This window comes from Belonocnema kinseyi, chromosome 3 (assembly GCF_010883055.1).
Source record: "Belonocnema kinseyi isolate 2016_QV_RU_SX_M_011 chromosome 3, B_treatae_v1, whole genome shotgun sequence".
Taxonomy (NCBI): Eukaryota; Metazoa; Arthropoda; class Insecta; order Hymenoptera; family Cynipidae; genus Belonocnema; species Belonocnema kinseyi.
Window position 1 is genome coordinate 154862829 of NC_046659.1, and position 24520 is coordinate 154887348.

The 24520-nt window shown below is 26.9% G+C and overlaps 1 protein-coding gene across 1 annotated transcript in view; it reads left to right on the plus strand.

Moving 5' to 3' along the window:
• The window catches only part of LOC117168831 (bromodomain-containing protein 4), a 60401-nt gene that overhangs the window by 23727 nt on the left and 12154 nt on the right, over positions 1-24520 (plus strand). Inside the window, exons 2-3 of the mRNA XM_033354679.1 lie at positions 11142-11396; positions 24282-24509. Coding sequence (XP_033210570.1) covers positions 11142-11396; positions 24282-24509 — 483 coding nt within the window. The remainder of the gene's footprint in view (positions 1-11141; positions 11397-24281; positions 24510-24520) is intronic.

The following is a 24520-nucleotide window of genomic DNA, read 5'->3' on the forward strand; positions in this document are numbered from 1 at the left end:
AATCTTGTTTTGTTTAGTAAAAAATTAATCTTCTTGGTTGAAAATTAAAGTATTTAGTTAAAAGTTTAACTATTTTATAGAAAATTAATTTTGTTTGTAAATTCAACTCTTTCTTTGAAAATGTACTATTTTATTGAAAAATGGTTGCTTTTTTGTTGCTGTTGAAATATCAACTACTTAATATCTTTTTGAAAATTCATCTTTTTGTTGAAAATCCAACTTTTCGTTCGTAAAATTCAACTGTTTTGTTGAAAATTTAATTATTTAATTAAAAATTAAACTTTAATTAGCTTTAAATTCGATAACTAAGTCAAATTTCAATCAATTCTAATTTAAAAAAAGCTTGTTTTTCCACTCAACCTACGGTTTCTACTACCTTTCGTGAAATGTATTTTTCTACTGTAAATAAAAGTACCTGGAAAAAATAATTTTTTTGTCCTGAAAAACGTAGAAAAGTCATGGAATTTATTTGAAGAAACGCTGGACGCTCTGATTCAAGAATTTTCAATTATGAATCAATTTTAATGTAGAAAATAAACTTGTAAGCAATAAAATTATTGAAAAACTGGTTTGTTACCGGACGATATAAGAAATCGGGGACATTTTAAAAATGAGTATAACTCTTGAACCATAATTGAAAACGAGAAAAAACCTTTATTTTGTAATCCTGCAATTAATTCTAAAAAAATACGTGTACTTAACAATTAGATCTCAAGCTTTCTTGTTAATAAAATCACGCCATCAAAATGTAGTCAGGGACACGTTATCGGATGACATTGATCATATTTTAATCATGTTTATTTTGATAGAGAGTAAAGTAAAACAAAATGGTCAGATAGTGAATTATTGAAGAAAATAGGTTAATAAAACCATTTAGTTAAGAAAAGTATTCCACCAAACCCAAGCCTAGAATATTCCAGGGTTATCATATTGTCAACTTTTTTTTATCTTTATCCAATATTGATACAGATTTTCGTATCAAATAAATTCCGTTACAGCAAAAACGGCACCATCAGATTGACTAGGATTTTAGATCATAGATCGTGGCTATAAAAAATTTGTATACTGGAGAGAATAATATTTCTTGATCAGTAAAAGAATATCTAGATTTTGTTTTGGATGCAGGAAGTCGTTTTGAACACAATGAACTGATGGTATCTGACGTTCGTCTGTCTATATTATTTTGAGTCATCGAATCAGGTTCCGGTTAGGCACTTTCAAGGTCCCCAGAACAAGTTTTCTTTTTACCATTTACCATAGTCACACCCAACTAACAGTTATAGCAAATACGTCTATAGAAGATGGTAAACTTTGCTAAGAGAACTATCCTCTCGTGTCAAAAGGATGTTTATTTATACACATGTAATTTCCACTTAAATTTAAAGTTAAGAGGACTTTCATTTTTCTGAAATAGAATCTTTTTGCAGCAAAAATTATCCATTTGTGCCAAATAATTCTGTTTTGTTTAAATAATATTCACACGTTTTTGAAACAAAACAGCCTATATGATAATACCTTTGTTTTAGGCAAACTTTTTCTCTGAGTGCTCCTTTTCTTTACTTATAATCAAAATGACTGTAATTTTAAATAAATGGTCCTGGGGCTGAAGGGCATGAGAGCAAAATTTGGAAAATTTGTTTTATTGGCTTAAAGTAATAATTGTGGCTGTGTAGAACATTATGCATAATTGTGAACGGTTTTTCTCCGAGGTGGTTGCTTCTTGCCGGATGCTCCGTTTATGGTTCGATAGAGTTAAGTAACAGCTGGAAATAACTTTCCTGTTTTTGGTTTTCGAATTTAAAAATAAAAAAGTTATGCAAATTCATGTGTGTCAATATTTTTGATTTTGGGAACCACCTCATCATTTATAACGGGTTTTCTCGGTGATGGTTTTGTTTCTGACAGGATGTTTCCTTTCGTGGTGCGATAAAGCTAATAACTTAGAATTACTTTTTTGTTAAAAAAAATCAAATGCATAAAAATTAAGAGTTTTTTTTGTTGTCTCCTGTAAAATTCAACTTTTGGCACTGACGACCTTATGTTCCGGGTTTATGTTTAGATACTTGTGTATGGTGCTCTTTCATAAAATCAGCTTCATTTAACATTACATACATTTTTAAAATATTATCAGCTATCTAATAATTGAAATTCCAAAAGATTTTAAAACATTTCAAAGGATTTCGAAAAGTTCCAAACGTTTCAAAGAATTTCTAAAAATTTAACGAGATTTAAAAAATTCCAAAAGATTCCAAGGGGTTTGAAAAGATTTTAAGTGATTTCAGGGATTTAAAAGGATTTTACAGGACTTCTAAGCTTTTATTAGAGTATTTTAAAATATTCAAGGGGCTTCAGAGAATTTAAAAGATTTCAAATACTTTTTAGAGATTTTAAGAATTTTTAAATGATTTTAGAGGACTATTTTGTGATAATTTAGGTGTTTTCAAAGTATTCAAAAGGATTATAAAGGATTAAAAAGAATAAGAAAATACAGTAAAAAACAAACTCACACTCTTAATTTAAATCAATAAAAACCTGACTGATTAAATTATTGAAGCAAGCTTTGAGTTAGAAGTCAGTCATTTCTACTGAACAATGAATCGTATTCACAGACGAATCAGTCAATGTTGCTGACTGAGTCAATCAGTCAATAGAGGTGACTTATTATCTTATAAATTAAAGTTCTTCATTAAATTCCTAAATTTTGTTAAATGATTTTAATTAACCAGAAATGACTGATTGACACATTGAAATTTGCATATTAGATCAACCTCATTGACTGATTTAATTATACTGATTATATCGTTCAAAATGTCTTAGTGTATATCATTAAAAATTACATTTTCTGTTGGGAATTCATATTTTTTTATTGAAAATTCATCTACTTGGTTGAAAGTGGAACTACATTGTTAAAAATTAATTTTTTTGTTAATAATTCATCATTTTATTTGAAAGGTAATTTCTGTAGAAGAAAATTAAACTAGTTTTCTAAAAACTCGTTGTTTTTTATATATTGAAAACTAATTTTTGAACGGAAAATTGATCGTTTTCATTTATGGTTAAAAAATTTGGTTTCCCCTGAAAATTCAATTTTTTTATTAGATTCAACTGAGTTTTATTTAACATTTAAATCTTGTTTAGTTTAAATATCAAGTAATACATTTTTTGTTAAGATTTCACAATTATTTAATTAAAATTTAACTACTTTGTTGAAAGTTCGTTTTTTGTAGTTGAAAATTAATTTTTAAAATTTAGAATGTATTTTTTCCTTTTTTGATTGAAAGTTTATCTATTGTATTTGTGAGTTATTCAACTATTTGGTTTGAAAATGACTTTTTTTAACTATAAATAAAACTTTTTGGTTGAAAAATTAGGTATTTTCTTGAAAATTCACCTTTTTGGTAGAAAATTAATCTTTTTCGGAGAAAATTAATGCATTTTAAAGAATTAATCTACTTGGTTAACAGTTTAACTTCTCTGACAAAAGTTCTTTTTTTGTTTTTATTGATTGATCATTTTAGTGAGAAATTTATTCCTGCAGTTGAAAATTAATCTATTTTCTTGAAAATTCATTGTTGTTTAGTTTGAAAATTATATTTTTTTTAAACTAAAAATGTATATTTTTGGCGGAAATTTCATATATTTTCTTGAAAATTCATTGTTTTTAGTAGGAAATTATTCTTTTCGAACTATTTTCTTGAAAATTCTTCTTTTTAATGAAAAATTAATTGTTTTGGCTGATAATTCTTCTTTTTTTAAATTCAACTGAGGTAGGTTGAAAGATAAACTGTTTTGATAAAAATTCATTATTTAGGTTAATGATTTAACATTCAAATTGGAAATTTATCTGCTTGGTTAAAAATTAATCTTTTTAAATTGAAAATTTCACTTTTTGGTTAAAAAATAATGTATTTTCCTGATAATTCATCTTTTTTGGTAGAAATTTAATTTTTTTAATTCAAATACTTGTTTGAAAATTTAACTATTTTATTTAAAACCCAGTTGTTGTTTTTTGTTAAAAATAATGTTTTTTTAGTTGTAAATAGATCTTTCTGGTTGAAAATTCGACTTTGTTGATGGAAAATTAATCCTCTTAGTTGAAAATTCATCTTTTTTTGTTGTTAAAAATTCAACTACTCGGCTTAAAGTCCTTTGTTTGAAACTTAACTATTTCGTTTAAAATATTTTTTTGTGATGAATATTAATTTTACAAATTAGAAATTTCTTTATTCCATTTCTTTTTGAAAAATCACATTTTTAGATAAAAATTAAACAAAATGGACAATTTAAAATAACTGATTTCATCAGTGAATTAAATAAACTGATTTAAAAAATAACTTTTGACTGATTTCTTAGTTGACGAATCCGCAAAATTTAAATTAGTCAAAGTTTGCTGTGAATGAGTTATTTGATAGAAAACAATGAAAAATCTTTCGGATTTTCATTCAGGAAAAGAGATGTGAAATGAGGAGTGACCCGGTTTCCTCAGCGTGTCCCGGTTAGCCCCGACTTACGGTACCGTAAACTCTGATTAGTAAATTCGCAACGTACATTATTGTTATCAATACTTTCTTTTCTTTTACTACTTGCCTCATTAGAGGCAATTTTTCTAACATCAAGTTAATCCTCATTACAACTTAATGGACACGGTTTTTTTTACTATTTTTTATCATTGATGTGTCTCCTTTCCGCAGAAGACAACTCACAATTTAATGGAAGGAAAAGACGTATTAGAATTAGACTCTTGAATATGTTTGCCTTTTTTTAGGGAGAAGAAAGTAGTAAAGATTTAAAGACTTCCTCTCGTTTTCACTCTTATAATGCATTTTTTTCCATCGCGCATGAATCAGAAATGAATATCGAAGGAAGTGGTAGGTTGATAGAGGCCTCGACTCTGTTGGTTACAGAGCGTGAAGTTCTTCGTTTCATCCATCTTTCTTTACTCATCATGTACCCAATGCATTCACTTCGAGCTGTTATACAAGCATTATACAATATACATACAGAGAAAATCCACGAGCCGAGATATTATTTATCTGAAGTTGGATAAAAAAGATGAAAACAATTGAAAACTACAATTATCCGATGACAGATAATTTTTATCGCGAGGCCGATAAAAATTATCCGTCGTCGGATAATTACAGTTTTCAATTATTTTCAGCGTTTTTATCCAACTCCAGATTAATAATACCTCAGGGATTTACTGTGTACTTTCACCTGAGAGAGTATTTTCACAGTAAATTCCGGAGACATTATTTATCTGAAAATGGAAAAAATGGCTGCACAAAATTTAAAACTACAATTATCCGATGACGGATAATTGTTATCACGAGGCGGATGAAAATTATCCGTCGTCGGATAATTGTAGTTTTCAGTTTCTTACAGCGTTTTTATCCAACTTCAGATAAATAATTCCTCGCTGTAAGCAATTGAATACTACAATTATCCGACGACGGATCATTTTTATCCGCCTTGTGATAAAAATTATCCAATGTCGGATAATTGTAGTTTTCAGTTGTTTGCAGTGAGATATTATCTATCTGAAGTTGCAGAAAAACGCTGCAAACAATTGAAAAATAAAATTATGCGACGGTGGATAATTTTTATCTGCCTCCTGATAAAAATGATCCGTCGTCGGATAATTGTAGTTTTCAATTTTTTGCAGAGTTCTTATTCAACTTCAGATACATAATATTTCGGGATTTACTGTGTACTTGCCCCCCCCCCCCCCCCCCCCCCCACGAGTGTGACTAAACAGTAAATGCCGGAGATATTATTTATCTGAAGTTGGATAAAAGCGCAGCAAATAGTTTGAAACTACAACTATCCGTCGGAGAATTGTAGTTTTCAGTTTTTGTTTATGGTGTTTTTATCCAACTTCAGATAAATAATATCTCGCTTCAAACAATTCAAAACTACAATTATCCGACGGATAATTTTTATCCGCCTCATAATTTTTATCCGCCTCGTGATAAAATTTATCCGTCGTCGGAAAAAATACGTAATTGAGTTTAGATAAACAATTTAAATCTTGCGGACAACAGAAAAAACATTTTAGTAGAAAATTTGTCTTTAGAAAGCCTTTTAATGTTTTCTGCATCACTAAAATTTGATAAAATAGACGTATAGGCGAGCAAGAAATGACTGATGTAAAATAATTTGTGTTTGAAATATCAACTGTTAAATTTTTCTTATAAATTTTTTTATGCTTAATTGTCTTAATGGAAAACCCTTTTTGGATTAAATTCCACTTTCTGGTTGAACATTCGTTTCTTCGATTAAAATGTCAGGTCTTTATCTGAATATTTAACTATTCCATGTTAAGTTAAAAACTGAGGTATTTTGTTGAAAATTCAACTGTTTGGTTGAAACATCTTGCATTTTGTTAAAAATTCGTCAAAAATCTTCTGGGTGATCCATTACTTTTTTCTTTGAAAATTCATTTCTACAGTTCAAAATTTAACTACTTTGTGGAAAATATATATTTTTTTCATTAAAAATCAATATCTTAGTGACTCAGATGAAATTTTTTTTTCTATTTCGACTGAAAAATCTGCCTTGGTTAAAAATTTAACTCTTTTGTTAAAAATTTGTCTCCGTGGTTTCAAAATTGAACTTTGATGGTAAAAATGTCAATTTTCAAAAATTAAAAATGCAACTATGTGGTTGCAACTTTATTTATTTTGCAGAAAATTTGCCTTTTTTGTAAAAAAAAATCATCTTTTTTTGGTTGAATTCTACAATTTCTGGTTGGAAAATTAAATGCTTTTTGTTGTTGAAATATCAACTATTACATTTTTTTGAAAGATTGTCTTAAGCGGTAGAATATTAATCTGGTTGGTAAACAATTATTATTTTGATTGTAAATTCATGTATTTTTTTTAGGAATTATATTTTTGGGTAAAAAGTTAATCTTGTTGGTTGAAAATGTATCTTTTTTAATTAAGAATACGCTTTTTATAGTAAAAAATTAATCTTTTTCGTCGAAAATTTAACCCTTTGGTGAAAAATTAATTTTTTTTAATTGATAAATTACGTTTTCTTTTTTTCTTTGCAATTTACATTTTTTAATTGAAAATTCCGTTCTTTATTCAAAAGTTGGTCTTTTTTAGCAGATCTTTAATCTCCTTAGTTGATAATTCAAGTATTTGGTTGAAAATTCACGTGTTTTGTTAAAAATTATTGTTTTTTGGTAGAAAAGTAAACTGATTAGTTAAAACTTTACTGTTGGTTAAATATTGATTTCTTCTGTTAATTTTTTCTTTCAACTTGAAATTCAACTGTTTTATTTTTGGTTGAAAATTAATGTTTTTTAGTTCAATGTTCATATATTTTATTAAACGATTGTCTTTTCTGGTAGAAAATTAATTTCTTTTATTGCAAATTAATCTACTCTGTTGAGAGTTCATTTTCTTTTTGTTGAAAATTAATTATTTCTTTACTGGAATTGTAACTTTTTTATTTTTGGTCAAAAATTGTCTTTTTTATTTGAAAATTCATTTATTTTGCTGAGAACTTATCTTTCCTTTATGTAAAAGAAGTAGTTGTAAGTATTGGACCTAATACTTTTTTCACGAATAAGTATTGGAATTCCAATACTTATTGGCAAAAAAAGTACTGGATCCCATATTTACCAATACTTCTTTTTCATAAGAGTTTTTATGTTGAAAATCCAAATTTATTGTAAAAAATTCTTTATTTGGACTTGGAAATTCAAAATTTTTGATGATTTTTTAAAATTGTTGACTGAAATCTTTCTTTGATCAAAATTAATTGATTTAACTAAAAGCGTAATTATTTCATTTCTGTTTTAAAATTCAGCTTTTTGGTTAAAAATACATTTATGTGGTTAAAAATTATTTTTTGTAGTTACGGGTTCATAATTTTAGTCGAAAATAAAATTATTTTTTTATTCATTTTTTATTTAAAAATTTAACTATTTGGTTACTGGTTCATCTATTTGGTTGCGAATTCGTATTTCCTGGTGGAAAATTAATCTTTTGGTTTACAAATTCATCTTTATGAGATAAATTTTGAAAGAAAAAATTGTGCCTCATGAATTATTTATCTGATTTTGATATTAACATTTGAGGCTTTAGTATGTAAATATTGTTTAGGATTATAGCAAATGGGTTTGCATCACATCCGCTGAATCTAATTATACGTTAACATCCTTTGGTCTGAATGTGAAAATGAAAAAAAATCGTTGCGTTAAAAATGAATTTCGTGATTGAAAATGGAAAACGTGACTCTTACGAGATGAGGTGCATTTGCAGAATTGAGCATTTGCGTGCAAAATGCAGGATGAGGTCACTGAGGAAGTGACTGCCGATTTCTATGAGTCCTTCTTGCCAGGTGGACGTAACGGTTAATGCATCAGGAATCGTTAGAGCGAAAGCGAAACACTCTTGCTTTGCGTTAGAATATTATGCAAGACCAAATTTTCACTCTAACGGATTTAACCTTTTTTCAATTTTTCCTCATGTCTTATTCAACATTTTCGCACATTTCCAAATATACATTTTGAAATTTGACAAAAATTAGAAGAAAAAACTTTTTCCGTATTTTCATTTGCTTGGAAAGATTCCCATAAATTTCTACATAGAAATTTTAATAATACTAGAACACTGTTACCCTTTCCTTTTAAAAAACTCGGTTTATTTTCTACCATTTTCACGGAGAAAAATAGATTTTAAAAAATAGGGACTAGGTCCTGCGCCAGCCTGCAGTGGTTGCCTGCAGTTTAGGAATCAATCCCAAATCAGTCGAAAAAGCCTCGAAATTCTCATCGTGGATCCTATTACTTATAATATTTTTTTTAACATTTAAAAATGATAAGCAATACATTTTCAAGGTATTTCCAGATGAACAACTATTGATCAAGGTTAAATTAAATTCGAGTATTTGAATTTGATTCGAATTTTCTATAAGATTCAATTTAATTTGATGAAGAAAGTCTATACGTATTTCAATTTATTTTTGAGATCAGCGTAATTAAGTAACTTTATGGTTAAATGACAGTCAAAATGGTATTTTTAATATAAAAAATAGACATTTTTTATATTTGCTTTGTATTATTTAAATTTACATAATAGTTTTGATCATCAAAACTTATTACAGAACGTTAATTTTTGCTAGATCGCATAAAAATTTGAGCTTCTTTTCGTTAATAGCGAATGAAAAACCAATTTTAGTTCAAAGTTCGACTACTTAGTTGAAAGTGCAACTACTTTGTTAAAGATTCATTTTTTTTATTAATAATTCATCAATTTCTTTAAAAGACTTTTTTATTTGAAATTTAAACATTTTATTGCAAAATTTGTGTTGTGACTTAATTTTTTTTTTTTTGTAGAATATTAATCTTCTTGGTGACTGACTGACCTTCTCGGTTGAAAATTAATTTCTTTTGTTTAAAATTTAACTATTTTGTTAAAATACCTTTGAAAAGTCCTAATTGCCTTGAAAATTCATGCATTTAGTTAAAAATTTTGTTTGGTTGAAAATTTAACTATATTGTTCAAAAGTGGTATTTTTTGGCGAACAATTCATTCCTTTTTTTAAAATGTGTACTCTTTTATTGGAATATTTTGTTGTCGAATATGCATTTTTTCAGTGAAAATGTAGCTATTCCATTCTTGCTAGAAAATTGACATTTTCGAGTCAAAAAATCACTTATTTTGTTACAAACTTTCTGTTTTGACTGAAAAATCTTTTTTCATTGAAAACTTAACTATTTTGTTTAAAATTCCTCTTTTTGGTTTCAAGATTAGTCTGGTTTGGTTAAGGATTTTCAAATAATTGGTTAAAAATTCTTTTTTTTTATTTATAGTTCAACTGTTTTAGATTGAAAATTAAAATATTTTTTGGTAAAAATATCAACTATTATACTTTTGGCGATAATTCAATTTTTATCGAAGATTCAATACTTTGGTTGCAAATTTGACTACTTCGTTGAAAATTGATCTAACTTGTTAAAAATGAGCATTTTTGGTCGAATATTCATTTTTTAGTTAGAAATTAAATCCTTTGTTTAAAAATTTAAATATTTTATTGAAATTTGTTGTTGTTTTGAAAATGAATTTTTTAAATGAAAATGTAGCTATTCTATTTTTAGTAGAAAATTTTATTTTAACTGATACTTAAAAAATTAACTATTTGGTGGAAAATTAATTTAATCACAGACAATTCAATCATATGGTTAAAAATTAATGTTTTTGGTTGAAAAATAAAACTATTTTCTTGGGAGCTTATATTTTTGGGTTGACAATTTAATCACTTTAAAAGAAAATTGATTCTTTCATTGAAAATGTAACTATTATTGTTAAAAATGTTAATCCGACTGTTTTTTTTATGTAAAATTAATATATTTTTGAAATATAAACTATTGCATTTTTCGTCGAGATTTCATCTCATTTGTTTAAAACTTAATCTACTTTGTAGAAAATTATACAGTTTTGGTTAAAAAGTCATTTTTTGATTCAAGATTTTTCATTTTAGTTGAAAGTTCATATCATTTGTTGGAAATTTTGTTAAAAAATAGTTATTTTTTTCAGTTGAAATTTATTTTTTAACTAAAAATTTAACAATTTTGTTACAAAATAATTGTTATTTCAGTTGAAATTTAACAATTTTGTTCAAAAATAGTTGTTGTTTCAGTTGAAATTTATTTTTTAACTGAAAACTTAACTCTTCAATTTTAAGTTCGATCATTTTAGTTTGAAAATTTAACTACTTCATCGATAAATCATGTATTTTGTTGACAATTCTTCTTTTTTGTAGATGATCCACGTTCAATCTTAGTAAATCCACTTATAACCCTAATTAATTCAGTTTAATCCTAGGTAATGCAATTTTAATCTTAGGTAATCCGAAATAATCAATTTAATCTGGAGTAATCCCTTGTAATCCTTAGAAAACCAAGTAACCCGTAGTAATTAAAAACCTAAATATCTTCGATAGTTCACTCGTAACCCATTGTAATCCACCTGTAATCCAGTAAAATCCAATTTTAATCTGCTCTTCCGATGAACTGCATTTGTAGGGGTGACACCGAGGATATGGTTTTCTGCAGGTTTCCTTTCCCCTGGCTAAACTAATAAAGTCGAATGCGGAAGAAAATCAATAAATTTCTTCTTTTTTTGCAGGCTTACATGAGGCCTGGTAAGACAACAGCAGTCCAGATTGCAAGGATTGCAGCTCTAACATTAATTACGATGACGGTGCTCCTGGGAAGCTTCATCCTTGCAGCATCCTGGATTGAGGCTCGAGCATCATGCAAGCCAGAGTCCATAGCAGCAATGCAGGCCAGATTACACATGCAAAAATTGCATGAAAACAATTACAATTCTCAATCTCAGGGAGAGTTCCTCAAGCACCTTCAGCCAGCAGCGCTTGTCCAGGTAAGGTCTTGGAAAATTCTATCCAATTATGACAAAATAGGTGGAATGAAATTTTCGGAAATCTCGCACTCTTTTTAATTTTCTGGAATATTCCAAAGCCAAATTTCCGAATGAGGAATTTTAATTCTAAAAATGTAGTTTTTTAATAGAAAATCTAAATTGTAAATGATGCTTCAATAATAAAGGCAACAATTATTTTCTCAACTTTTTGACCAAATTTTAAGAATGACAGTACATCTTGACCATATTAAATGAATGAGGATTAAGAATTTTCTGCACTCTGAATTTAGTAAATTAGATTTTCCAAGTAATTTTATTTGATATCATTTATTTTCGCATGATTCTAAACATTATTGATAAAAGGCAACAATCTAATTTTAAATGTTTTTTAATAGTGAAAAATAAATAGGTGAGGAAAATTTTTCTGTTCTTCTTTTAAGAAAATATATTATAAATATAAATTAATAAAAAATTTTTAAATATTTCAAGAAAATACCTAGAAATATTTTAAAACGTTTTAAATGATTTCTTAAAATTCTGAAAAAGGATGTCAAAGATTTTAAGGCTAACTTTTTCAATTTTGCAAGATTACAAAATTTTAGAAAAGATCGAAATACTTTTAAAAGATAAATAGAGGTTTTTGAAAATTGCTTTAATAAATTGCAATTTTAAAAAATATACCTATATTAAAAGTGATTTTTTTTCTTGCAAAATTAATTTGTAGAGAATATTTAACAAACTTTTAAACTAAAATAAATTTAAGCTTGAAATGATTTCATTAAATTTAAAAAAGTAGATTTTTGAAGATTGGGAACAAAAAATTAGAAGCTTTTTACGGATTTTCAAAGGTTTCAAGATATCAAAAAGAATTTATTAAAATTTGTCGGAAAATTTTAAATAATTTATTATATTACCAAATTTATTGTAGGACTATATTTAAAAAGATTTAAAACCATTTTAAAAGATTTCCAAAATTTTCAAAGAAGATGTTGGAAGATTTTCTGATTTATTTTTATTTTTGCAGAGGGTTTTCAAAGTTTTAGGAAAAATTCAAATAATTCAAAAAATATGAAGATGTCTTAAAATATTTTAATACTTTATAATTGATTTCCTAAAATTTTGAAACAAAATGTCAAAGATTTTAAAGCTAACTTTTTTAATTTTGCAAGATTACAAAAGTTTAGAATAGACTGAAATACTTTTAAAAGATAATTAGAAGTTTTTGAAAAATGTTGAAAAATTGTTTAAATAATTTAAAATTTTTAAAATATACGTATATTAAAAGTGATTTTTTTCTTGAAGAATTAATTTGTAGAGAATATTTAATAAAATTTTAAACAACAATAGATGTAAGCTTGAAATGATTTCAATAAAATAAAGAAAGATTTTTGAAAATTGGGAAGAAAAAAATTAGAAGCCTTTTACGATTTTTCAAAGGTTTCAAGATAATAAAAAAATGTATTAACATTTGTGGGGAAATTTTGAATAATTTATTATTTCACCAAATTTATTGTAGGACTATATTTAAAACTATTTAAAAACATTCTGAAAGATTTTCAAAATTATCAAAAAGATTCTGTAAGATATTCTGAATTTTTAAAAAAAATTTTGCAGAATTTTTTCAAAGTTTTAGGAAATTTTCGAATCATTAAAAAAAGTATGAAGAAGTTTATAAAAAATTTATTTTGGAAAATAAATTAAAAGATAATATTTAATCAAGTTTTAAATTAATCATTACAAAAAAATTTCGAAGTTTTGAAAAGATAAAAAAATAATTTTATATTTAAAATGATTCCAACAAATTTATAAAAAAAGAAGAGTAACTTAAAAAAAAGAATTCAACCAAATAGTTGAGTTTTCAACTTAAAAAGATTAATTTTCTACAAAAAATGGAATACTTAAATTAAAAAAAAAATCACAAAAAAAAGTTTCCCAAAAGAAAGTGTAATTTTCAGAAAAATAGTGAAAGGTTCAAAGAAAAACAAAACAAAAATGAATTTTAAGTATTCCATTCACGTATTTACTTTTTCTCCTTTCTTGATGTGAAAATAATCATGGAAGCAATTTAACTTCCTTCAACGGTTCTGCTATGCCCTTCACGGAAATTATCATCTCCTGATTATTTCCTTGATAAAACAGATTGCCAGATTTCTTTGTACGTAAAAGAGTATTTCCTGGGTTATCAGAAAAAAGATGATTAATATCCGCTGAATGGATAAGGACAAAAAATAATCAGAGTGAACCACGGCAGCAAGAAAATACTTTGGGCACACGTGACTTCAGTTATTATTTAGGGGAAACCAAAAGAAACATGGTCCGGATGCAATAAGGGGACGAGCCGTCGGAACGCTTAAAAGTATTGTCCAAGCGTTTCGTGATGTCCAAATTTTATAATTCAAAAATTTAAATATTATAAACTACAGGTTTGTAGAGCATAACAAGACTGCATTATTTAATTTGAAGTTTTCTTTTTGGTAATCATTTTTAATAATAAAATCGAAAAAGTGACCAAAAAGTTTCTCAAATTCCATTTTTTCACAACATAAATCCTCGTAACTCAACCAAATATTACTGAAACCGTTTGAAATTCGATGTACACTCGCAGTATACTCGAATGATTTGGGGAAACTTTTTTTCTGACTTTTTCAATATTATTATTGAAAATCTTCATCGGACAAGAAAATGAAAAAAAGTTCTATATTTTAAAAATGTGTTGCATATATTATAGTTATGCATGAAAAATAAAACAAAGTTAAAAAATACAATTTTTTAACTTTAAAATTTGATAGACACGAAACGCTTGGAAAATAATTTTTCGCGTTTTCGAACGCTGTCGCCTTATTGCATCCGGGTCCTCAATTAGTTACGAGCACTTTTTTAAAATTCATGCCTTGATTTCACGAGTAATCAAAACTTTTTCGTCGACTTAACTCGTAAACGACTTTGTTCCTCATTTTGTAAGAACTGTTTGTTGACACTGTTACTCGTCACTTCGAAGTGTAGACTCTGTGAAATTGTAATGAGATTGGTCATTGTTGAGAAACTAGACAATTTTTTTGTGATGGTCTCTCTTTTTTTCTATTTTTCCTCTTTTTTGTGAATAATTACTATTAAATTAGTATTTAAAAAAAAAGCATTTTAATGTAAAATCAGAAATTATGTAAAAAAATGGAAAATAAAACATTCTCAATTTTAGGTTATTTTAGTGATCTACACCGGAATCTGGTATATTTCTAATAAAAAAGTATTACTTTTAGAGGAAGATTCATAATTCTGAACGATTTTATGTTATATTTTATTAGTGTTTTTCGTAGGGAATTATTGATATTTTTAATACAAAATTATTAGATTTCAAAGAATGTTTACCATTTCTAACATTTTTTGCTGTGATTCACCGAAAATTGATATTTTTTAACAAAAATGATCTTAAGTTTTGTATGATTTAGTGTTTTTTGTTGTTTAACAATTAATAAATAAATTAAATAATTATTATTCTATTAAAATCAATTAAGTAAACATTAATATTTCCAATCATACATCATTATAATTTTTGAATAACATTTGGAATTCGTTTATCAATTTTGGATTATGTTTTTATTTTTTTTCTGAAATTTTTAATTTAAAAAATTTACATTTCAAAGAAGATTCACAACTTTTTAATTATTTTAGATTACGGTGGCATTTTAAACCAGAATTTAGAATTTTTTAAAATAAATAATTAGATTTAAGTGCAATGATTTGAAAAGTCATTTTTATAGAAGATAAAATTGTTGAAAATTATTTTTATTTTTATTCATTATATTAGATAATAGATACTATGAAATAAATAACTTTTGTTTCAATATTAATTATAATATTTTTATTTAAAAATTGCTTCAGACAAAAAAATGATGATAAAAGTGTTTGTTTTCTAGTTTAATAGAATTTGTAGATTCTCAAAAAAGTGTTGCAACTATTAATTTTTGTCCATTGCGCAAGTAATTTTAAGGGAAAAAATTTTTCGTTTTTTAAAAAAGATCACCCAGTTTTCCCACAATTGAAGAGCGATCTCCAATGTGATTGCTGGTCCTCCTAAAATTATGTTGTTTTTTTTTCGAAAAACATTTTTCATCTGATTTTATTTTCAAGTTTCATTAAGAAATCATTGCAACTTTGTAGAATGTTGAGTTAATCGGACCGCATCAGGACTGGATTGTAGTGGGACAAGGACAATCATTATGATCTTAAATAAATGTAAAAGTCTGATTTGCAAGGAATGATTTATTCTTGAAAGTTACATTATTTCGAGGGAGAAATCCTGTGTAATCCATTTGTAATTCGAATTTGTTTTCTTGGTTTAAAATTAATTTTTTAACTGAATGTTCAACTATTCGAGTTGAAAATTTATCACCTTAGTTGAAAATGATACGCTTTAATTGAAAATTTACCTATTTTGTTGAAAATCCTTTTTCTTACGTTGAAAATTAATTCTCTAGTAGCAATTTAACTATCCCATTTCTGGAGGAAAATTATTTTTTTCTAGTAAAAAATTCATCTAATTACACAAAAATCTCGCTTTCAGTCCAGTTTCGGTGGTTGTCTTAATATGTCCTTGGACTGATTTCGGGGGGATCGAAATTGGATCGAATTGGAACTCGTTTCCAATTGGAATATATATCCATAATATATATAATGTCGCAATCGCTCTCGCCCTGCTCCCCTAAGAAACTGCGGGAGCCAGCAGTTCTAAGAAGGCTAAGAACGGGGTGACTGGAAACGAGAGTTTGGTGTATTGGAAACTTATCGTTTTCAGTTAAAAATTCAACTACTTGGTTGAAAATTCATGTACTTGGTTGAAAATTAGGATGTTTGGGTAGAAAATTCAACTATTTGATTCTAAGTTCATTTTTTTTCTTAAAAGGTAATTCTTGTTTAGAATATCTTTACTCTTTTCGCCATTGAATAGATCAATGCACTCTTTTATCTAATAAACATAAATTAACGACATAATAAAATACATCAAATTTATATCAGATTGAATAATACTTGGTTTCATGATACAATAAAAATTATCTTTGCTTGAAAGTTTAATGGACCAATAAACGTAAAAATAAGAACAAACGTGTTGGGATTATGTGGAAAAAGCTATTACGAGAAATGACAATAATTCAAGGAAACGAAATGTAATGTCTGTCAAGCGGGAAATGGTTTTCTCTTTAACGTAATCAATTTACTCCTTCTCTTATTTTAAGTAAAACTTATATCTTAAAACCACCTTAAAATAATTTATTTCGTGAAAAATTAATCTATTTCGTAGGAAATTCAACAATTTGGTTAAAAAGTCATTTTTTGTTGGGGGCCGTGCATAATTTACGTTCAATTGGGGGGGGGGGGGGGGGGGGGGGGGGGGGGGGGGGGGCAAAAGTTTAACAATTTGGTAGAAAATTCAGGTATGTAGTAGAAAGATCAATTGCTTTCTTGAAAATTCTTTTTTTTATTTCAAGGTTTATCATTTTATTTAAAAACGCGTTTTCTTGGTCGGAAATTTCATTATGCTGTTGAAAATTTGTTGTTTTTTTTGTTGTTGTTTGAAAATTGAAGTATTCCATTTTTTGTAGAAAATGTATATTTTTTAGTTGAAATTTCATCTTTTTTTAAAAAAATTTACTCTTTTCCGTTAAAAATACAACGCTTTGGTTAAAAACGAATATTTCTTATTTGAGGATGAAACTAGTAGAAAATGCTTCTTTTTTTATAAAAATGGACTGTTCTAAATTCAAAATATTAATATTTTTTGATTGAAATATAAACTACTACATTTTTCGCTGAAAATACATATTTTTGGTTGATCATTTAACTGTTTATGTATTTTGTTTAAAATTCTTTATTTTGTTGTTGTAGAAAATAAATTTTTTCATTAAATTTGAACCGTTTCTTTGTTTGTTAACAATTTATAATTTTAATTAAAAATTTAACAATTTGATTGGAAATTTGGATAAAAATGACCTTTTTTAATAAAGTTTATATTTTTGTGTTAAAAATGCATCTGTCTTGTAGAATGTAGAAAATTAACTGTTTTCTTGAAAATTCATATTTTCGGGGCCAGAATTCAACTGTTTTGTAGAAAGATCGTCTTGTTGGCTAGAAAATTTAACAACTTAGAAGAAAATTAAACTATTTAGGAGAAAATTTAACTATTTAGTAGAAAATTAGTTGTTTTTTTTTTAAGTTCTGAATTTAAATTTATCAGCTATTACATTTTTCTTCGAAAATACATAATTTTTTGTTCGAAAATCGTTTTTTTTTTGTAGAAAATTAATTTTCTCTGTTAAAAATTTATATATTTTGGTATACAATTCGTCAGTATGGGCAGGAAATTAAGCTTTTGATCCAAAAATTGATTTTTGTTTGTTTAAAATTAATTTTGTTGCTAAAAATTCAGTTTTTTTTAATACATCTTTTTGGCTCGAAAATTCAACTATTTGTTAGAAACTTCAACTATTCAGTTTAAAATTAGTTTATTTTTATTGAAAATTGAAGTATGTAGATGTAAATGTAATTCTTTTGCAAAAAAAATTTTTTTACATATAACTTCAAGTAATTAGTTGCAAATCATCTTTTTTGCTGAAAATGGTTTGAAAATATGTGGTTGAATTTCAATCTGTTTAATTGATAATTCGACAATTTGTTGAAAATTCGACCAATTTGTTAATAATTCATCTGCGTAAATTGAAAATCCAACAATTTGACAAAAACTTAATTTACTAAGGTAAATTGTAAATTATTAAGGTAAATTTTGGTTAAAAATTCAATTGTTTTGTTCAACATTAGTATTTTTACATAAAAAATTCGCTTTTTGGATTGAACATTTATCTTCTTGTCATATCTTTTTTTAATTTCCATTTCGTTTGCTTTAATTTGCAGTTTAGTTTTGATTTCCGACTCTTTTATTAGGCAATAAACAATAATAAAGAGAGAAGAGTTCCCCTTTCCCCTTTTCAGTTTCTACTCGTGATTTAAGAAATTGGAACAAACTATAAAATCCATCGAATTGAGATCGACTTTCCTTCTCTTCAGAAGATTATTAGAAATCATGATGGCTCACGTTTCTAAACCAAGTTTTGAATTTCAAGTGATTATCAAGATTATATGAGTAATTCTAGAGATAATGCATATTGGATATCTACATAGAAATTGTGCTACTGGTCTGAGAACAATGGATTATGCCGTTCATAATTTTAAATTTGGACGTTAACTATTTATATGTTAATTTTTCATATCCTGCAATAAAAAGCATATCTGTTTTTAAAAATTTAATTTCAATTGAATCAATTTTTCAGACTGGAAAATGAAAGTAATATGAGCAATCTCATGGGAGTGTTCAATGCTCATATTACTCATAGTGATGCATAAATGTGTTAAAAACAAATTAAATAATTCAACAAAAATAAAATGAAAGTAATGAATAAAAATTCATGAAAGTAATACATCCAATTTCGATTTTATTTTCAGGTCAGTGTGATAATTTTATTTTTTTATTTTATTTTGCGGTTATGGAAATGTACATTAAATGTACACGCATCTTGTCGGAAAGTGGGTTGCTCATTGCACGCACCGCAAGGTGAATGTTCTCTTAAAAGATTTTCTCCTCTAAACATAACTGTGTATTTTTGCAAATGATTCTTTCTCTGAGAATCGTATTTACTTCTGAAAATTTTCAGCATGTAGAAAGTGGTTTATAAAACTTTCATTTCAATAAGGTTATAAGTCAATAAGGAAAAAAATTCTCCCAAAATGTTGAATTTTTAAGTAAAAAAAAGTAGCTTTCTATGAAACAGTAAAAGTTCCAATATTTGGCTAAAAATTAAATTTTTGACAAAAATTAAACTGTTTTGTAGAAAATTCGTCTTTTCAGTAGAAAAATAATCTTCTTCATTGAAAATTCATCTTTTTGGTTGAAAAATTGAGCAATTTAGTAGAAAATTCAACTATTTGGTTGAAATTTGCCATATTTGGTTGAAATTGAAATTATTGTCGAAATGACATTTTCGGGAAATTTAATTTAACTGTTTTGTAGAAAATTCGTATTTTCTTTTGTCGAATTCAACCTTTTGTGATTTAGAACTAAAATATTTTTCGGTTAAAATATCAACCATTACAATTTTTGTTAAAAATTTATTTTTCAACTTTAAAAATACAATTACTTGTTTAAAAGTTGAGATACTTTGTTTATAATTCCTTTTTTTTGTTGAAGATTTATCATTTTTGGTAGAAAATTAACCTTATTGATAGAAAATTGATCTATTTAGTGAAAAATTCAACGGTTTGGCTGAAACTAAATTTTTGTTCGATATTTTTTTCTTTATTGACTAAAAAATCTTTTTCGGTTGAATTTGGTTAAAATTTTAACTATTTGCTTGAAAATCCGTTTTTCGTTGGTTGAAAATTCATCTTTTTAGGTTGAAATTTTCTTTTTTTGTTTATTAAACATCAATATCTTTAAACCGAAAATGTAACAGTTTGATTGAAAATTTGGTTAAAAATTAACTTTTTTGTTGAACATTAATATTTTCGGGTTTAAAATTCAATTGTTTCGAGAAAAACCTAAACTAAAAAATTTTTTTCGATTCAATTTATTTAGAATTTTAACTTATTTCTTGAAAATCCATTTTTTCGTTGGTTAAAAATGAACTTGCTTGGGTAAAAAATTCACGCTTCTGGATTGAAAATTAAACTCTTTTGTAAAAAATTCATCTTTTCGACTTGAAAATTTAACAATTTGGCAGAAAATTTAACTGTTTGGTTAAATTTCTCAATATTTGGTTGAAAATTAAATCTTTGTCGAAAAGTCATACTTTTGGGTGAAAAATTAAAGTGTTTTGTAAAAAGTTCGTCTTTTTTTCAAATTCAACTGTTTGTGATTTAGAACTACAATATTTTTCATTTGAATTACCAACTATTAAATTTTTTGTTGAAAACTCATTTGGCATGTTAAAAAATTCAATTAATTGTTGAAAAGTTGATATACTTTATTAAAAATGCCTTTTTTTTTGGTTGAAGATTTATTCTTTTAGTTTAAAATGCATCTGTTTACCAATTTCGTGTTATAAGTGTTAAATATTTACATAATTTTTAAAACCACTTCTAGAAAGTTAGGTTCGTAAATATAAATATTTCTTTCTTTATAGAAAGTTTATCTCTAATAAATATATTTCGGTTAAAAGAATCCACCATTGAAGTTTCTAATTTCCCATAGACTTTTTAAAAAGAGAAATAAGTATAATTAATTTTTAAAAACTGGGACTCAATTTATGGATGTTAAAATTAGTTGTTGAAATTATTGTTGAAGAATTTAAACAAAGAGGCCATTTTTCGCTTTGCGAATATGCAGGCTGTCACTCAAGCATCACAAAAGTCCTTTCTATTCTGCACATTACAGTGACACCACTTTCCACATGGTCTGTACCGTTTGTCGCATTTATTTATTCTCAGGTGTCACTATGCATACGCAATTCTTAGATTTACTGTCTTCTGTAGCTGCTAAGAATATCCATTCACGTTATGTCACAGAATTAATATTTTTGATATTTTATTACAACATTTAAATTTTCGATTTTCTTGTCGAGTCACAAAAGGGCCGCACAGTGTGGCCAAAATCTCTGTAAGCCAATATTCAAAGGGTTTTGATGCTTTTTTTAAATTACCGTAAGGCTTCCAGGTATATAGAGTCGATGCCTCAGTCCTCCACCTCCTCCTCTTCCATCACCTCCTCCTCCTCCTCCTCCTCCTCCTCCTCCTCCTCCTCCTCCTCCTCCTCCTCCTCCTCCTCCTCCTTCTCCTCCTTAACAAAATAAATTCATTTTCAACCAGCAGTTGCCTTTTTAAGCAACAATGATGATATTTTTACCAAGAGGGATGATTTTTTAAAGAAAAATCGAATTTTCAAAAAGAGTTGAATCTTCAGTCCATAAAGAAAAATCTGAAGTATAGAATTTTTAGCCAAGAAGATTAATTTAAAAAAAAAGAAACGATTTTTCTACAAAAACAGTTGAATTTTCTACCAAGCAGTTTAACTTTGTACCAAATGATTGAATTTCAAAGCCAGAAGGACAAATTTTTTTACAGATTGTGTATGAATCTATGAATTTTTAACAAAAAGGTTTATTTTAATCAGAGAATTTAAATTTTCAACCAAAGAGATGAATTTTTACCTAAAATATGTATCTCGCACTAAAAAATGAACTTTTAAGGAAGTAGTTCAACTTTTAACCAAGGCGTGGACTTTAAAACCGAAAAAGATACATTTTGAAGGAAGAATATAATAGTTGATTTTTCAAAATAAAAAATTTAAACAGTTGGATTTAACTAAATAATTAGCATTTAACCAACAGTCAATTTTGGAAAAAATGAAATAATTAAACTTTTATTTAAAAAAATTTATTTTGAGTACAAAAAACTAATTTTCAAACAAAAAGATACATTTTCAACTAAATATTTGAATTTTTTCAAGAATTTTCAATCAAAAACAAAAAGCAATCGTTTAAGATTTTTTTGTGAAATATTCCTTTTTTTTTAAATCAATTATTTCGATGAAAATTCACCTCTTCTGGTTGAGAATTAACTGTTTTGTTAAAAATTCGTTCTTAAGGATTCAAAATTCATCCGTTATGGGGGAAAAAATATCATCTTTGATGGAAAATTAATCTTCTTGGTTGAACATCACCTGTTTTTTTAAATAGGCAACTGTCTTCCAAAAATTCGTTGCTTAAAATTAAAACTATTTTATTTTTAAAAAATGTATTCCCCCATTTTCATGAAAATAACCGCATTTCCCCTGGTTGGAGGGAATTTTGGGCTGTAAAATCTGAGAATAATTAAAAAATTGTTTGACACGTTTAATTTTCATGAGATGAACCAGAATTTACCAAAATTAATTGATTAAATAATTAATTAATTTAACCGGAATTTAATTTTTGGTGGACTATTATTCTATCGATTAACTGAACTATTTTTTATTTAGTCTTTGTTTCGTTAATTAAAATTCAAATAGCAGACTGTTGTTAGAAGAATGAAAGTTTATTCTCATAGGAATCCGTAGGACGTATCTTGAATATGGCGAGGGTATCATAGCTTCTATTGGCAGTCGAAGTATCTTCTTCCTGGTCCGAACATCAGGTCGCAAGTGAAAGTAAACTCTCTTTTATTATCTTTCAAACCACTCACGAGAAACTTTAATCGAATTTTATACCAAATAGTTGCATTTTCCACCTATAAAGACAATTTTCAACAAATAAAATTAATTTTATACCAATACATGCATTTTCAACCGAGAAGATTAATTTTATATCGAAAAAGACAAATTTTTTAAACAAATTATATGAATTTTCAACTAATTATACAAAAAAAAGTTTTAATTTTTATGTAAAAAACAGTTGAATTTAACCAAAAAGGATGAATTTTTAGGAAAATAGTAGAATCCTTAACTAAAGCAATTATTTCCAAACAAAAAGTTGCATTTTTTACACAAAAAAATATATATAAAATTTCCATCAAAAATAAAAAGTTTCTAACCGAAAAAGACGCATTTCCAACAACATTTTTTTTTTAAGAAAAGGAAGAGAATTTTTAACCAAATAGCTGCATTCTAAGTCGAACAGGCAAGTTTTTTTCAAGGCCGTTGAATTTTCAATCGAAAAGGACAAATTTTCAACATATCTGTTAAATTTTCAACGAAGTAATTGCATTCTTAACAGGGGGTATACCCTAAGTATCTGCTCATACAGAAATTAATACCAATAATCGTTCGACTATTTTACTATTTTGTTGCAAATTTTTTTCTTTTTTTTTGTTAAGAAAGTGTTTTTTACAACAATTTTAAGCATTCGATTTTTTGTTAAAAATAATATTTTTTACTTCAAAATTCGATCATTTAATTGAAAATTCATGTATTTAGTCCAAAAGTTGACTTTTTTGTAGGAAATTAATCTTCTTGGTTTAAAATTATTCTTTTTAGTTAAAAATTACAAAAGGCATGAAAAACTCGCCCGTTTCTCTCTCTCTCATCCTATACTTTGTCACGCCTGAGTGAACACCGCATATCCCCGCAGCTCTTCTCATCACTCACCGTGGCGCGGCGTCAATTTTCGGAAACACTCAGTGACGTAGCTAGCCCTGAGGGGGCTCTGTGTCCAAATTTCTTGGGGCCCTTTTTAGGAAAATAAACAGAAAATTCATTAATTAATTTTTATTTAAAGGCCCATATCATTGATACCGTTTAATGGCTAATTGTTTACACCTACAAATGATTTAAATTGTTTAAGCGTTTAACGCTGAACTTGATACTAACTTTTGCGAATTGACAACCCTGCTTCATTCTTGAAGTATTTAAAGAAAATATTTGTCACCATTTTCACGGTTAAAATATCTTGGAGAAAGTATTCAATGAACTCGTCTCAACAAAACTTTCGAATAAACTTCAATTTTACAGTAATAACAAGTCACTAAGCGGGCGGAACAAATTGCAAAAGGAAGATCTATTAGATCGCTTTCTTCATATTGTAGAAAATTCAGTTTAAAAAATAAAAAGATTCTCTGAGCAATTTCTCAGAGCCTTACAACCACTTGTAAGAGATTTTCAAACCATAATTTTTAATTATTTTAAAGTCCTGGGTTCGATTCCCATTAGAATGAAGGAAAGGGAACTTTTTCTCACAAATAAAATTTAATGCTAAAATTTCAGAAAAACATAAAATTCTGAATTCGAGGCGTTTTTTAGATCTATAGTGTAGATATCTATTTTCACGTAATGTGATAGGAATCTCATCTGATCGGTCAATTACCATCCCGATGATAATACAGATTTCCTATACATAATTTCAAATTCTTCAAATCTGATCCTTTTTTCAGGAAGCCATTGACCCGAAAAATAATCTGCAGAGCCTTTCGGAATCGAAGGTATCTGTCAAGGAAGTTCAGCCTGAAGAGAAGGAAGTGAGGGCTCAGAGGCAAAATGAACATTCGAAAAAGGATAATGATAATGGAGATCGTGATGAGGAGGAGGATTACGAAGATGAAGAGTTCCCACCAGTTCATATCAAACTTCCTCTACAGCTCAATCTCGATGATATTGCAGGAGTAAGAATCCT